We start from the raw sequence: 17,104 nt of genomic DNA, 5'->3' as shown, positions 1-17,104 counted from the left end.
GGGTTTTTGGTCATTTGTTACAGCAGCAGCAGATAAATGATACATATTCAAAGGAACTATTGGAGTAGCTGTCACAAGTTAACAGTAGAATCTAATACTGAAAGAATATGTTCAAAGGGCTGAAGAACAGCTTTTGACTGTTAATCTGGATTTGTAATCCTAGGAATACTATTTTTAGAAAATGAAGAAAAATTTAAGACATTTTTTCAGGTATTCAGAAAGTGAGGAAATCTACTCCAAATAATTTCCTTACTAACTTTCTTCTGAAGAAAGATCATGGTCCCATAGGGCAAGCATATGATACAAGGAGTTAACAAACTTCCCCTAAGGTGCTATAGGCTGAGAAGCATGCAATGCTACCATATTGTAATTACACCTAAAATGTTTCAACCAAATCTGAGAAAAAGCAAGTATGTGAACTAATGGCCATTATGCCAAATGTCTTCATTCTTCAAAACTTTATGTCCAAATTCCTACAAACAATCTCCCAAAATAGACTTACAAAGACAGAAAACTTGAACAGATCTACAACTGGTATGGAGAGAAATCAACAACTAAAAACATTATAACAAAGAGTTCAAGAGTAGATGGCTTCACTGGTGAGTTCTATCAAACATTAAAAAAAATTAATACCAATTCATCTTAATCTCTTCCAAAAATTGAAAAGGAGGAAAGTGAAAGGAAATTAGAAATTGTTGAGTTTGGAAGTCTAAACTCATTCAATGAGGTCAGCATTATCCTGATACCAAAGCCAAAGACACAAGAAAACTACAGGCAAATAACCCTTAGGAAGAGTGATAGTAGAAACTTGCACAAAATACTAGCAAAAGTCAACGCTTAATGGGTACAGTTTCTGTCTGAGATAATGAAAGTTTTGAAAGTACATGGTGGGACAGCAGAGGGGACAAGGGCAGCCTTCCAGAATTCAGGTCCAGGAAGGCTATAGCTCTCAGGCTTGGAGGCCAAGAGTAGATAAAACTTTGAGAATGGTCGCAGGGGACAACAGAGTAGGATTCATGAAGCTGAACTACTGTGTGCTATTGTCTATGATGTGTCCATACATGGGAGGCTACATCTAGAGTGGTCACAGAGGAAAGGCATAACACTATGTTCACTATGACCCTCCTTGGACATGGTGCCACCTCTGCTTCATCAATGGGGCTATCCAGAAATCAGGGCAGTGAGAACAAGCCTACATCCCTAAGAGGCAAAGGTGTGAGACAAAACAAAACACCTGAATGGTGAGGAACAGCCCTTTGGGCCAGCAAGGGGCAGGGTAGCCCTTGGGGATGCTGGGCTTCCAGCTGATGATCAAGTTTTCTTTCTTAAATTGGCTGGTATGCTGACATTTATTTCTTCTGGTTTATCATAAATGCTAATTTTTTTCTTGGCACTGGGGATAGAACTCAGAGCTTCACACATGCTAAGCCAATATTCTATCACTGAACTACACCCCTAGTCCCACATCTATTTTTTCCTAAAGGAAGTAACCTTTCCATCGTCCTCCCAATGTACACATGGACTGGAATACAGATAACATCACTCCTATGTGACTATGGCCACTACTGGGACACACCATGTCTGCTGTGTCAGTGTTACTGACATGGACAAGAGCCATGGACAATGACCTCCTGGAGCCTGTTTCCACAGGACTGAACATCTTGTAGGTGTGCGTATGGAGACTAATGGAACTAAATGACAGCAAGCATGGAGCATGTCATGGAACAGCATCATGTGCTTGCACAGGGATGTACAAGTATCCATAAACATCTTCCAGGTAGGAGCCAGGTGAGGGGCCCTCAAAGCCATGCTCTGCAGCTCTGGAAAAGCCAGCAGTCACAGCAGTGTGCAGGCCAAGAACAGTGTCTAGTACACATGGGAGGGGCTGTAGTCCCTCACCCCCTGCCTCTCAAACTCAGCAGGCAGAGGCCTCACAGATGATCCAGGACTAACATGGGGCCTCCAACCACAGACCTTGTTCTGTTAGGCAGAGACAGAAATACCAGAGCCTGCTGAGCTGCTCAGGAAAGCACTGCCCTGCCTCTCCTCTGCACACCTGCTGAGCACCCAGTGACCAGAAATGCCTGGGGCAGGGCTCATGATGGCTACACAGGTGCAAGGTTACAGAGTTAGCCTATCTGTGAGCTTGCCAGTGGGGAAGGACTATGTAACAGTCACTAGTGAGAGGCTACTGGGTTTAGTTCTGCATTTTAAGAAAAGGAAAAACTAAACCTGTCATTCTCTCTTGAGTCTGCTTCTTTCTCGAGAGCCCGGACAACATCTTCCAGCTGGAGAAGTTTGTTTCTCATATCACTCTTCTCTTTCTCCAATGCCATTTTGGCCTCTGTCTCCTCCAGGGCAGTAAGACACTCCAGCCCAGGCTGCTGTGGGTCTGGGAGCTTGGAGTGTAACAGGGAGGACCCCCAACAGGCAGCCTCCTGGCTGTGCTCAAGCCAGGTCTCCAGGGCATCGTCACCACCTCTGGACATCCCCTCAAAGACCTGGCCATGACCACTCTCAGGGGCTGGGTCCCTGCTCAGGCTGCTGGCTTGCTCCTCCAAAGTGGCTGGGCTGTGCCATGGCTCCAATGTCTGGGGCTGAGCCAACTGGGCAATCCCCTCTGTGGCCAATACGGGAAGCTCCTGGGCATCAGCCTGGCCCAGACTCATTGGGGCCCTGGCAGAAGGCACTGGCTCCTCTGCAATGGCTCCCTTGTTCCCTTCGCATGGCTGCATGTATGACCTCTTCTCCAAGGGAACAGACGCTACCTCCCCAGCACTGAGCGGACCCTGATAGTTCTCTCCTAGGCTGAAGCTTTTCAAGGACTCTCTGGATACCAGAACAGGGGTTGGGCTCTGTGTGGTGTCCACACAGCAAGGCTGGCTGGGTAAATCCCTGCATTCAGTTCGCCTCTGGCCAGGCGTGTCTCCTGCCAGTTCCCTCATCTCTTCATCAGTATTCAGGTCCAACCGAGCCAGTGGTTGCTCCCCACCTAGGCACAGGGATGTGAGGCCATGTATACCCCCTTGTTCACTGCCCGTCACAGTGGTTCCATCGTTCAAGAGGGCCCTCAGTGCCTCTGCCTCCTGGGCAAGCCCTTCCACTTGCTTCCTGTAGGTGTGCTCCAATTTCTCCTTCTCCAGAGCAATGGATCTACAAATCTGTGCCTGTTCCTCACTCATCACTGCCTGCAGTTTCATTTGCTGCTTCTGACAGCGTGTGAGGATCTCCTTCTCTCTCTCTTCCTGCTGCTCTTTCTCCAGGTCCAGTTGTGCCACCAGCTCCCTCAGTCGCCACAGGTGCGTTTGCAGCAGCTGGTCCTTCTCGCTCTGATGCTGCAGGGACAGCCTTTCACAGCGGGCAACATGTTGGGCTTCCAGCCATGACAGTTTCTGGGTCAGCACATCTTCTGCCTCTTTCCTACAGAAATATTATAATGAGTCACAAAAACATGGGCTCTGCCACAGTGAACCCCAGACCCTTATTCTCAGGGAAGAAAAGACCACTAGGACTCCTGTTCTAACTGCCTAACTCTTCTCTCCTGACTGATTTTCTGTATCCTTCTTTATGTCCCTGTGCCCAGGGCTTCCACACCTGGGGGTTAGGTCTACACACAGAAGCCAGCAATGGAAGTCACCCACCACATGGGATGGTTTAAATGAAAGGGAATTACAATTATGTAGAAGTAAAATTCCATCCTGTAGTCACACTGGCCACATTGCAAGTGCTCAAAGGTCAAGTGTGGCCAGTAGTTACTTAACTGGACAGAGGATGTGCGCATCATCGCAGTGAGTGCTGTCAGACAGTGCTGGTCTTGAGTGTTAGTAAAACGGCTGAAACTCATCTGTATTTAAAACCTCTCTTGAAAATCCCTTAAGCGGCTGGCCTGGGGCCTGTGGCACCTGAGACTCTGGTGTGGAATGAGGGCTGGACAGGAACACCAAGCCTGTCGAGGCACACTGTACACTTTGGCCAAGACAGGATGGTAGAAAATGACATGGGGCTGCCTATGGCTCTATCTCTATACAGAGGTGTGATGAGGAGCCCAGTTGAGTAGCAGGATAAGCTCCCCAGGAGTGAGGAGCCAGAGAACTCCAAGGCCCAAGATGGCTTGGGCAGGTGGGCAGGGGCATCCTGGATGCTGAGGAAGAGGGTGGCTTCCTTATACCTGTCCCTCAGCCACCTCATGGGGGCCCAAAGGTGGGTCTAAAAGGGTTGAGTCCCTTTTAGACCTTATCTCACATTCTTGGGTTTAAGACAGTTTTTTGTGTACTTATTTTACTTAGGCTGAGGCTTTATAAATTAAGGGATATTTGTGTGAATAAAGTTATCTGATGAGGTCAAAGAAAAAAAAGAGAGAGTTTAGAGCCCTGGGAAAACACATGACTTAAAAATTACTTCTTGCCAGGCATGGTGGCGCACAGCTGTAATCCCAGTGGCTTGGAGGTTGAGGCAGGAGGATCTCGAGTTCAAAGCCAGCCTCAGCAATGGCAAGGCGCTGAGCAACTCAGTGAGACCCTGTCTCTAAATAAAATACAAAAAAGAGCTGGGGATGTGGTTCGGTGATTAAGTGCCCCAGAGTTCAATCCAGTACCCACTCCCACAAAAAAAAAAGAATTACTTCTTTATCCTCCAGGACAATAGCAGTCAGTTTTTTGTGAGTCCCCAGTGGCCTAGGTGGGTACACTGGCATCATCTTGGAGGGCAGAGAAGAGGGAATGCTGATTCTTCTTTTTAACATCTCACATACTGAGGTAACCCTAACTTCTTTCTACCAAGAGGAGTGCCTGCCTCATCTATGTCAGGAATGATTTCCCTGCGAAGGTCACTTGACTTCCTGCTGTCACTGTATCAACAGGTGAACATAACTAGCCTCAGCACAACCCTCACCTGAGTCATTCTGTTCAGTCCCGGCCACTGGGGGAGGTCCTGGTCCTGCTTGGATGACGTAAAATGACCAGGTGGTAGGAGGGGTCATCTTCTTGTGGGAGATAATGCTCTCCATGGGTCTGTATCCCAGTGACCAGCACCATGTCCTCAATAAACAAGTACTAACTCTACTAAGACAGCCTCATGTGACAGGGAGAACACGTGGCATTTTGCAAGTAACTCCCACCATTAACACCCAAAATACCACACTCAGATTTTCCAAATAGCCCTTTTCCCTGGTTTGGTACAAATATTTCAGCCTTTATGAAGATTCTGACCTGTCCAAATTAACTATCTTTTTCATTTGGGGGAGGCTTTTGGACTTTTTTTCCCCTTATTCCACCATGTCCTGGAAAACCAGACTGCTATACTAAATGATAGAGAAAATTCTGCCTTTGCCTACTAGGCAAGTCTGAGGCAGAAGAGAAAGAACAGAGTTAAAATTCTACACAAAAAACTACTCCATTTCCCAAATTCTGTTTAAAGGGTATTTTTGCCTTAAAGTAAAAATCTTTAATACAACAATCAATTTTTTCAGTCCTCATTCATTTACCCAGAGAAAACTCATCCTGCTAGAAGACACTGCAATCCTAAAGAGCTTACCTAAATCTAATTTCAAAATTTGACTGTTAGCAAGAAACCCTAGTCATGAGCTCCAAACCCAAACAGACCTTATCTGCTGTAGTTGGTTCTGGTGCCTCAGCTGCAGCTCCTCCTTCAGTTGCTGGGCCAGGCCACACAGCACCTGTGCACAGCACTGTTCCATCCCAGTCTGCCCGGGCTCAGCGCCACGAGTTGCATCCTGCAGCTGCTCCCGAAGGCCCAGGATGACCTCCTGAGACTTGGTATACAACGCTTCCAGGTCTGCTTTCTGGCTTTCCAACGTGCAAACCTCAAGCTGGTGAGCCTGCTCCATGTCCTTTCTCTCCTTCTGAAAGCTTCTCTTCATGACCTCAATTTCCGTCTCGTAGTAATTTACCTAAAGAGGGAACCATGAGCAACACAAGTCAGAAAGTCCTAAATATGAGCTAACTGTTAAGTACAGAAATATGAAGCTACCAGGCACAATGGCCTAGACCTAACTAGGCCCCCGGGTCTGTGGAAGGAGGCAACACTCTCTGAGTGCATATGGCCAGGCTGGCCATATGCAATATGTCATCCGCCATGACTTCACAGTGACCCCCCCAAAGCAGGTCCAGTAAATGGGGTCTGAAGGCTCAGGGCCAACCTGGGCACCTGGCCAGGTGACATGAAGAGGGTAGAGGGCATGATAGCTACTGAGAGATCTAAGGAGCCTTCACAAGACCTGCAGAGTGGCTCTTAACACCTTGGAATACCTTACAGAAGGAATACTATCCAGACATAGGTGGGCACGCCATGCTAGGAGCTTCCAATTAATTTATTCAGGGAGATCAAGGACACAACTGCTAATCAGACAGATGAATTGGATTCATGACAGCAAGTCCTGGAAACTGTCCTTAAAATCCACTACTACTATTAACAGAGCAGGGGACAAGTTCATCCAAGAGGACACACTCAGCCTGAGAGATCCTGCACATGGAGTCCCCATAGAGGGCAAATTCTTGGTCATTTAGGCTTAGAATAAAGCTTGTCCTTGTGATTCCCAATAGCAGACGAGTAGGAAAAGCTGTCCATCACACAGCTATCTTTAGCACATCCTCATGTGACACTCAGAGCAAAACAAATCCCTTCCTTCCCTGTCATTCATCATTATTATTACATCCTACTTCCCCCCACAGAGGGCCTGGGGGGTAATATCAGTTTTATTTACTTTTCCCTACAATCTTTCCTCTCTGAGCTGGCCCATTACAAGGCAGATGCAGGTGCCAGGGCAGCCGTGTGTGGTAACATTGGTTCAGTGAAGCAATTGCTGCCAGTGTGTAGCCCATGGTGCCCTTGTCCCCTGACCTTGGTCTCCAGCTGGATCTTGAGATCTTGGTAACGTTCCTTCACCTGCTCCATCATTATCTCCGTTTCTATACTCACTGGAGGGGAATCACCCACGGACAAAATGCCTGTGAATGAGAGGACATTCTGCTTACGTTATGCTGAGGACACCTCAGGTTCCCTTCCGAACCTTCCAATCTGACATGTGGATAACATCAGTCATCCTGTCTTCATCTCATCACCCTGAAGACAGCACCCCTTCCTTGTGCCCCATCTGTGAGAAATGAGGTGCTAACAAAAAGGATTACACCATATTATAAAAGCTACTGCTCCACAAAAATCGGCAGCCGGTCTTAACCAGAACACAGATTATTCAAGAGAACTGGGAGGGCTCCTTACAAGTTTCATCAAAGCCCCAATTCTCTCACCTGAGAATGTGGGCACCTGAACGTAGTCTCTGCATACAGGCAGGACTTCCCCTCAGTGGGGATTGTCCCATGCCCACCCCACAGCTACCCTAAGTTGCCTTCCAAATTCCAGGCTCTGCTACAAGGTTGCGTATGACGCTTCACTGGGCAGATGTATTTCCCTTGAGTTCACAAGATCAACATAACCTTCGCCATTTATAACCAATGGCAAAACTCTCCACACTCCTTCACCACCTCTGGTCTCAAGGGTCATGTAAACATCCAGCCTTGAGCTACTTCCATGGAGCCCCACCAGCCAGGGCCAGGCTCGTACCTGTTGGGCCACGTCCAGAGACCCTCTGTCCATGGGTGCCCAGGACCTCTGAGGGGCTCTGCCAACTCTCAGGCAGTTGTGCCCGCAGGCCTTCCAGCTCAGCTTGTAGCTCATCATTGCAATCTTGCAGATCCTATGGGGTAGAGCCAGTTACCACCTCCAGGTGCTGCAGCCACTGAGCCCAGTAAGGATGAGCCCAGGACCAGCCCCATTTTTAGGGAGTAGCCAAATGGTCTAAGCACACTGTGAGGCCAGCAGGAAATGATTCTGGACTCTTAACATGTTAGTTAGGCTGAGCAAAAACCAGTCAATCTCACACCCAGATGAGTTTTGATCATCAGAAGTACAGGAAAGGCTCAAAGAAAAAAAATGAGTGGATAATAAGGTAATTGTGGAAAATACAGAGAATTTCCAACATCTGAAACTACAGATGCTTTGTTTAAAATCACACATGAGAAACCATAATGTCCTGGACTATGTGTTGGGATTCTTTCCTCAGCTGCTGAGCAATATGCAAAGGGTTCTGAAGATGCAGTTATTAAATACCAAAGAGGATGCCACTTGCCTTAGATCAAATGCCGCAAAGCAGAAAGGATGATTAGCAAGCAGACAACAGTAGGTGGAGGCCACATGGGCACAGGAAGTGAAATGAGGGAGAGACACACCCTTCAGACAGAGGAGGAAGCTTCAAAGGAAGGGTCTGCATTGGAGCTGGCACGTTTGGGGTCTGCACTTTAATGAAGCATGTCTGGATAAACGGGTCGAGGCACTTGCTTGTTAAAAGGGATAGGAGAAAGAGTTTCCAGCTCATTTTCCTAGATGGTTCCAAATCCTGTAGACTCTCCAGAAACACAGCAACAGTCATTCCTGATTGTGGGTCTCTCTCCCTCACCCTGGGTCCCAGGCAGAGCTGTGACTCTGTGACTGATCTGACCTTCTCACCACAGAAGTGAGGTCATATGCCTTTTAAGGACAAGTTGCCACACAGTGTCTCTTAGGACACTCCCTCAGGGGGAAGCTGGCTACCATGCTGTGAGGAAGCTCCCATTTGAACACTGTGGAGAGGAATGGAGGCCCACATGGCACACCCACAAGATAGTGGCTGCCTGAGTTTTGAATTTCTAATTCTTTACAACCTCTTCAGATAGCTCTCATTAAATAACCTAATCTTCCTGAAACCATTGCCGGAGGCCAGTGGAGGCCAGTGCCTTGGCCTGCCAACTGTATCATCAAGTCTCCCCTTAGAGCAAGTGCCTGTCTGTGGTAGCTGCAGGCCACCACAGAGGAGGGCCAGGCACTGGGCATCTTAAAGAAGTAAATTCATGGAGGGTCATTTGCACCTCCAAATCCCCTGTGCAAAAATGCACTTTTCTCCTGAGAAGAGAGCAGCTCTGTCCTGGGGAAAGAATAGGTTAGGAACAGAACAGGCACTCATTGGTTGCTAACTGGCCCTGCCCTTCAACACAGCAGCTTCATTATTCATCTGGTCCTGAGCTGTCCAAAACAGAGTTGCTTGCCATATAGGCTAATGAGCTCCTGAAATATGAATATGACTTCAAAGACTTAAAAAAAAAGTTGGGGGTATTGTACAATATCTCAACAATTGTTTATGTATTAAAATAACAATTTTGATATATTGGATTAAACAAAATATATTATTAAAATTAACAGCACCTATCTCTATATTTTTTAAGGTACCTACTTGAAAACTTAAAACTACATGTGTGACTGGTATTGTATTTTTATTAGCCAGTGCTGATCTAGAAGGCAGCATCTACAGAATCATTTCCACCCAAAGTCAGGCCCTGCTGACTTTGTGGTTCTTTCTGCCACCCAAAATGGGTATTTTGAGAGCATAGAAATATTCCATAAATTCAGTAGTGCCAGAAAACAGAGGTTCTCTCAGATGATGGGGGGCATAGGCCAGGCCAGGAGTGGTTTGTCATGACTGTTGAAGGTGGCATGTGTTCTGGGCACCAGGGGTCTCCACAGGAGGAGGGAGCTGGGCATGAGTAGGAAGCCAGTACTCTGTTGTCACAGACACTACATGTTTATTTGGGGTGGTTTAAGGACACTAAAGGCAACTTTGGGGCACTTCTGCACCAGCCAGGGAGACAGACTTTAATGACAAGCCTAGCAATCATTTCCTGTAGCCCCGGTAATCTGCAGACTCTGGAACTTTGGAGCTTTCCTTCTGGTTAGTGGAGAGAAGGCAAGCTCATAAATGAAATCAGAAATTAGATGGGGTTCAACATCAATACCAAGAAGCAACTTTCAGAAGTGTGGAGAGGAAACCAGTGCTGGCAGGCTGCCTGTGGGGAACCAGTCAAGCTGATTAAGAATAAATGTAGGGGTCTAAAGCCCTGTGTATGTCCAGAAAATGGGAAAAACTGGGTATCTGTTAGGGACTGATGTAGAAAAGTTCAAAAAGAAAATCAAATTTAGGGTTTCTGATCAAAGATATGCTACTCTGAGTAGCAATAAAGACATGAAACCACAGAGAATCTCTAAGGAGAATCTAATTAACATTTCAGACTCCCCTTTAGCCAGGGCAGCCTCACCATAAAACTGAGACTGACAGTCAAAAGACAAAGGGAAAGTTAAAATGACAGACACTGAAAGAGAAAGGGAATTCTGCATCAAGAGAAAGCATTGTGTCCTTGCTGGCAAATATCCTTATTATAAGCACAAGAAACCCCAGAGAAGTGACACTGGGAAGAAGGAGAGATGCACAGTGAGGAAGATGCATCTTCTGGAACCTGGAGATTGACCATAAAAGATGCCCTCAGTCAGCTAGAAGACACTCTTACTGCTCAAAGGTTGCACAATTTGAACACCAGAATTACTAGCACATGAACGAATTAAAAGCTACTGGAGGAAAAGGGGAATTAATGTCTATACCAAGAACAGAGAGACAAATGGGAGTTCTCTAGCTTGACAGATGTGGAATGGGTGCTGGAGTTGGAAAAAATCATTTTGCAATTATCATGGTAAGGACTGAATTGGGCAAGAATCACTAATGGATGCTAAATTCAAGGACAATTTGGATGCATGACTGGCCTTAAAGTGTTTCCCTGCTGCTTAGTTATAAGGGAGAAAAAAACAATCATATGTCAGGGAAATCAGGCAACACCTCAACCAGGTGATCATTACCATCACCAATGAGGGCCAGATAAACACAACGTCTCCTACCTAAGTGTTCTAGCCAAGAAAGCACTGCCTCCTTTGAATCAAAAGGAAACACCAGGGATTATAGTTCAAAAGAACTTATTACATTTCTCAATTTAAATGTAAGAGGTGTTTGAAGGTTCCAAATATAAATAATTGATAAGTGTCTGAGGAGGTGAAAATGCTCATTACTCTGATTTGATCATTACACACTGTATTCACATAGACTTTCTCACACTGTGCCCCGTAAATATGTTCAATTATATATCAATTAAAATTTTAAAAAAGGGTATTCCCTTCTTTTTACACAGGTGTTCATTGCACTATTTTTGTATTTTTATGCTCGCAACTTTGTATACATTTTAAAAATGCTCTAAATATTAGTTGGAAATAGCCAAAAATATCCCAAAAATATGGAAAGGGAAAATTTTTAAATAAACAGTTAGCACTAAAATGTAAAATATCTTTAGCAATGTGTCAAAAAATAGATTTTCAAGAATCAGAGGTGAAATAAGTAACAGAGTTACATTCAAGAAAAAGGATTTATGTATGTTTGGAAAATCCAGTGCACTAAAGGCACATATTAATTGATGGTTACTTCTAGGTTCCTAGTCTACTCAACAAGTTCAAAAGAAAGACCCAGCATGTGACTATGATCCTGGCAGACAGTTAGCCAGCACATTCCACCTGTATGACTGTCCCCAATATACCCCAAATAAGTCCAGAGGAAGGGTGACAACGGCTCACCACACACAAGATTTTTAAAAGGAAGAATCAGTGCAGAGAAAAACCAGCAGGGCACCTGGGATTGGGGTCTGGAGTCAGAGGCAAACCACAGCAGCAGATGCAGAGCCCACTCAGAACCATAGGTCAGGCTCACCTTTATCCTCTGGTGTTGGCAAAGCAATGTGCAGCACAAACAAAGTAATTAATGTACTTAAATTGGATGAGAAATGAACTGATAATAGACCCTTAAAATCAAACAATGTTTTATCTATTTTTCTGGAGACAGGGCATCCCATATTAATTACCAACTTTAAGAATACAGATGTCCTCCCCACACTATCTGCTCCACTTTCAAATCACAGAAAATTATTTTGGTGCCCTTAACAATGACTATTAACAGTATCCCCAGAAATAATCACATTTTAGTGTGAGGTGACTTGGAATGAATACTTATAGGTGACTTACATATGGAAAGAATTAGAGAAAACTAAAACCAGTTGTGTCTAATCCATTAGCACACAAGGTAACTAACTATACCTGGACCTGATAGAACTGTCAACTTCACACATAATCACATCTTCAGATAGTCACAAATTATAGTGTTGAACTTGGAACAGTTAACTCATCTGTCTTAGATGTTTCTTATTTTTGTCAATGGGGATTATATATGGAGGATTTTTTTGGTGGGTGCAGTGGAGCTTGAATCCAGGGCCTCATATATGCTAAACACACGTTCTACCACTAAGTTACATCCCAGACCCACCATATAGTTTTAAATGGCTAACAATTGGAAGATGTGTCTTACTTATTCTTACTCAGTCGATAATGCTTCCTATGTAGGTGTTCATGTTTACAATCATCTACTTCCATGTTCTTTTCTGTCTTTCTTTATTTTAACTTTTTATACTGGGGACTGAACTCAGGGGTGCTTAAAAACTCAGCCACATCCCCAGCCCCTTTTATATTTAATTTTATTTAGAAACAGAGTCTTGCTAAATTGCTTAGGGCCTTGCTAAAGTTGCTAAGTCTGGCTTTGAACTTGAGATTTTTCTGCCTTGGCCTCCCAAGCCATGGGGATTATAGGTGAGTACTGCCACATCTGGTGTCCTATAATGAAATTTCTTCAAGAGGATTGATCCTGAAAGTACACCCTTCTATCTCAGAATCTTGGCTGGTCCCTGGGCACACTTGGCATGACTCAACAGTGCCTATGAAGGGCTGAGCAACCTCTATTAGACACTCTGCCTAGAGAAGATACTCCTGCCATCCCCTGCTGGACCACTCTACACCTGAAGACCAAGAGTGCTGTTCACCCAGGAGGGGAGAGGTATGAGGGCTGCACGTGGCCAGAGGTCTGAGCCAGGCAGACCTCGACAGCCTCCAGGGCAAGCCCATTTCACAGGCACCCCTTCCTGCTGCTGCTGCAGGGTGGACTAGGGGTAGGGTAGGGGTACAGGAAGGTTTTGTGCATCAATGACAAAAGTGAGGGCTTCAGTCCCAGGTACAGCAAGACACAGGGCTGTTTCAGGTGGCTAGGCAGGTTGGGTGGGGCACGTACCCGGCACTTGAGCTCATACTCCTTCAGGAGTACTGCAAACTGCTCCTCCTGGGATGGCAGCTCCATGTTCTGTGGCTCCAGCTGAAAGTGAGAAGGACAAGTAATCAGGGGAAGGCCCTCAGGCCAGTGAAGCTGCTTCTGCAGTCCTGACTCTGAGAACCTTCCTCCATGGTGGGCTGTGCACCTCCAGGAATAACCACTCTGACTTTCCTGTCCCTGAGTAGTCCCTCTTCTCCTCAGAGGATGGGGAGAGCCCCATGGGAGCCTTGAGGTGGCACAGAGCCCTAACCCTCCTCCTTACCCCCAACTCTGGGAATGGGTATCTGAGGCCCATGCAAATGGTGCTGTCCCTGGTCACAGATGACACCCAATACTGTCACAAAGAGGTATAAAAACAAGGTAAGGTAGCCATGCTAACTTTCTTTCGGTTCTAGAATTTCAGTAGAAAAACATTAAATTCAGTCACCTATATATTCTTTTTCAAGATACAGACAGCTTTTACCTGCTACCACAGGCTTCCCTCTGAAGACTCAAAATCAGCAGAAGGACTTGCCTTGTCTTTCAGCACAAACTCCAGGTCGTTCTGTAGTTTCAGGACTAGTTTCTCTGAATCTGAAAGCTTTTCCACCACCTCCACAATCTCCTTCTGTAATCGACTGTTTTCCTATGAGACACAGGCCAGTGTTGACCAGGCTTAGGAACTGAAGGAGGATGTCAGCAGGTCTCAGAGTCACCTCTCTTAAAGTAGAAGGCTTGTACCAAGCAGCATTTGTAATCAGGGAACAACCCTTATGGCAGGGCATCTATGTACCCACTGCCTCTGCACTGAACAGGTGGGGCTATACAAAGATGGCTTCCTGATTGTCTCTACTTTTCTTCTCCCATTCTGCATGCTTAGAAAAGTTAAGGGTGATTAAAAAAAAAAAAAAAAAAAAAAAGGCTGAATGCATCATTCCTCCACCCCCAGAATTGGGGATTGAGCCCAGGGGTGCTCTATCACTAAGCAATAATGCCCAATCCATTTTATTTTTTGGTACAAGGTCAGGCTGGCCTCAAGCTTGAGATTCTCCTGCTTCAACCTCAAAGTTGTTGGGATTACAGGTGTATGCCTCTGTGCCTGGCCTGAGCTGTTTTCTAAATGAGAGATCTGAAACTGCCCTATTGATACAGGGCTCAGAGGTCTACCAGAGAAGGAGGGTGGGATCTGCAGACACTGGGGACTGTAGTGAGAAGGGTCAAAGGGATATAATTCTACAGACAACAAGGCTGGTAAGTGATTTATGCTGTGTCCAGCTTTTCCTCCCAGAGGAGAGAGACTGCTAAGAGGCAGGGCAGATGTGGAAGAAAGCAACTGGGCTCCAAGTTAGGAAGGAAGGAGAAACAGAAGAGCAGGAACCAGGCACACAGATGAGTGCCTCTAAGTCTCAGCTACCTGTTCTGCAGCCTTGAACCTCACTGGAGACAAGCACAGGGGGAGTGCAGAGCATGGGTATTCACCAAAGCCATGTCTCTTCCAGGCCACAAATCTGGTCTCTGGCAGGCTACTCTATATGTGCTCCTAGACTCTGAGGATACCACCAGACCTGCTGTGGTGGCTGGCCCTCCTTGATCTCAGGTTTATTTGACCTTGAGCAAAGAATGGGAACTAGAGGGAGCCACAATATGGCTCCTCACAAAGTTGAAATGTTCTCCTTTGGCTGAGAAGGTAACAACACCCTACTCTGCCAACCATTTGTATCTTCACAGGGATGCACCCCACCTACCTTTAGGGCCAGGGTGAGCTTCTCATGGAGGCTGGCCTCCTCAGCCCTCAAGCGGCTCACATCTTGCTCCAGTGCAGCCTTCTGCCTGCAGGCCTGCTCCCAGATCAGCTCCTGCTCCATCTCCACCTCTGAGCGCAGGAGACTCAGCCTTCCCCTGTACCCCTCCTCCAGGTTCCTGTAACACAGCATGCATTCTATGTTGGGGCTCTTTTGGTGTGCCACCTGCCTCCTCAGGGTGCATTTCTTCTCAGAAGTCCACCACCTTTAGCACTTGGCCAGCCATCTGGGACCCTGTCATTCTGCTCAGCAGATGGGGTTGGCTTTTAGCAGATGAACTTCTCATGCAGGCCTGATGCTTATCAGAAAAGGGGTGTTGCTGGATTACATGAATGCTAGCACCTTGCCCTTGGAGTCCTGGGGTGAGTGAGTGGTCAGAGCTCTCTGGGGTGTATCACTGATGCACAGCTTTTCTACTTCCAAACCTACACTGCACAGCATCGCACCACACTATCCTGCAGCAGCCCTTTGATAAGGCCTTTGACACCAGATTCATGTAAAAGTCAGCCTCCCTCTGCAAGAAACAGGCAGCATGAAACCTATGGAAAGTGAATTCTCAAGAGAGAATTCCCAAGAGGAAGATATAGGTAGCATTTTTTTCCCCTCAAAATTTCCATTCATCTTTGGCAACAACCATTTCCATCAAATCTTAGTCTTATTACTGAAATAGTCTCTTGACACATTTCTCAAACCAAGTCTGTTTAGATTTGCAGATGAAAGAGACTCTGACTTCAGAAGGGTTGACAGTGTCCAGGACTGAGTATAAGAGAAGTATGGGACATCCTCCAGCTGTCAAAACCCAGGCTTTTAATCTTGGCTCAGAACTTTGAAGAAATACCCAAAGGGCAAGAAGATGGAGGAAGGACATCTCATTTTTAGGAAAAAAACACATTATGACAAATAGGACTAACACTTCACAATATTTAATTTAAGTTTATATTTAAGTTTAAAACTACTATTTTTACAGCATACAATATTTGATCCTGTCACCCCATTCTTTAGAAACCTTTAAAATACACAATGAAAAGAAAATGGTTAAATAAAAAAAGGAGGCAGACTCACATAATGGGACACTCTGCAGCCATCAAAAAAGTATATATAATATGATATCATCTTATATATTGTTATATGGATAGAAGGACATTGTTATATGGAAGGATATTGAAAAGAGTAATCCTTTTTGGGAAATAGAATTTCTGGTGTTATTTTTCTTTTTATTTTTATTTTCTGAGTTTTCTATAATGAATATGTCACTTACTACATACATAGTAAAAAAAAACTTAACCATAAAAATTACCTATAGGAACCTACTGATAATTTCCCCACTGCTCACAGAATGAGATCCAGAAGCCCACTAGGCTCTCTGGGCTTCAGCTCAGAATCTCTTCATGTGTCCCTCAACCAGATTCATAGACAGAGATACTACTGTAGAGTTTATGATCCTAATTCCTAGGAAAGACATCACCAAGTTCTTTCCAGGTGGCTGGAAGATAATCAAGCCCCACACATTCCAACTAGAATAAATTAACTCTTGGTTACTCAAGGGGATTATCCAAAATTAACTTACTTTTAGATTTTAGGTATATTTGTTTCAAAAGGAGTCTTCTTTGTTGGGTATAATGGCACACTTGTAATCTTAGTAACCTGAAAGTCTGAGGCAGGAGGATCACAAGTTTGAGACCAGCCTCAGCAAATTAGCAAGACACTAAGTAACTTAGTGAGAACCTGTCTCAAAATAAAAAATAAAAGGGGCTGTGGATGTGGCTCAGTGGTTAAGTGTCCCTGGATTCAATCCCTAGTACCAAAAAGTCATGAAGCTGATATTAACCATTGTTAAAAGAGCTGTTAGGAGAATGTGGGTGGGTGGGTTATCAAGAGAAAGGAAATGACATTCTAGTAACTCACCTACTAGCCTCTCTCAGTAGACTCTCAATCCTTTTTTTTTTTTTTTTTTTTTTTATGGTGCTGGAAATATAAACCAGGGCCTTGTGCATACTAGGCAAGTACTCTATACCTGAGTTATCCCCCCAACCCCTTTTCATTCTATTTTTAACAACAAATTTCACTTTGCCAGTGAAACCCGGACCAACTTCACAAGCAGTTCTGGGAAGACAGAGAACTAAGGAGAACAGCTTAGGGGAGCAAAGATAAGCACCTTGTCAAGACAAGAATAGCCTTCACCATGAGGATTCTCCAACTTGGCTTTCAGGAACTCATGTAGCAGGAGTGTACTCAGAAAAGCTGAGCTGGGCTT

General features: G+C 45.3%; 1 protein-coding gene across 2 annotated transcripts in view; it reads right to left on the bottom strand.

Moving 5' to 3' along the window:
- Positions 1-17,104, bottom strand: part of Ninl (ninein like) — a 150,100-nt gene that overhangs the window by 24,644 nt on the left and 108,352 nt on the right. For both annotated transcript variants that reach the window (XM_076848879.2, XM_076848881.2), the window contains exons 11-17: positions 14,794-14,968; positions 13,584-13,694; positions 13,031-13,111; positions 7,579-7,711; positions 6,859-6,965; positions 5,601-5,908; positions 2,233-3,420 (exon numbers count right to left, since the gene is read on the bottom strand). In XM_076848879.2, the coding sequence (XP_076704994.2) occupies positions 2,233-3,420; positions 5,601-5,908; positions 6,859-6,965; positions 7,579-7,711; positions 13,031-13,111; positions 13,584-13,694; positions 14,794-14,968 (2,103 nt within the window). The remainder of the gene's footprint in view (positions 1-2,232; positions 3,421-5,600; positions 5,909-6,858; positions 6,966-7,578; positions 7,712-13,030; positions 13,112-13,583; positions 13,695-14,793; positions 14,969-17,104) is intronic.

The sequence above is a fragment of the Callospermophilus lateralis genome, chromosome 3 (assembly GCF_048772815.1).
Source record: "Callospermophilus lateralis isolate mCalLat2 chromosome 3, mCalLat2.hap1, whole genome shotgun sequence".
NCBI lineage: Eukaryota > Metazoa > Chordata > Mammalia > Rodentia > Sciuridae > Callospermophilus > Callospermophilus lateralis.
The sequence above is the reverse complement of the archived record's forward strand: the minus strand, read 5'-3'. Positions and strand labels throughout refer to the sequence as shown.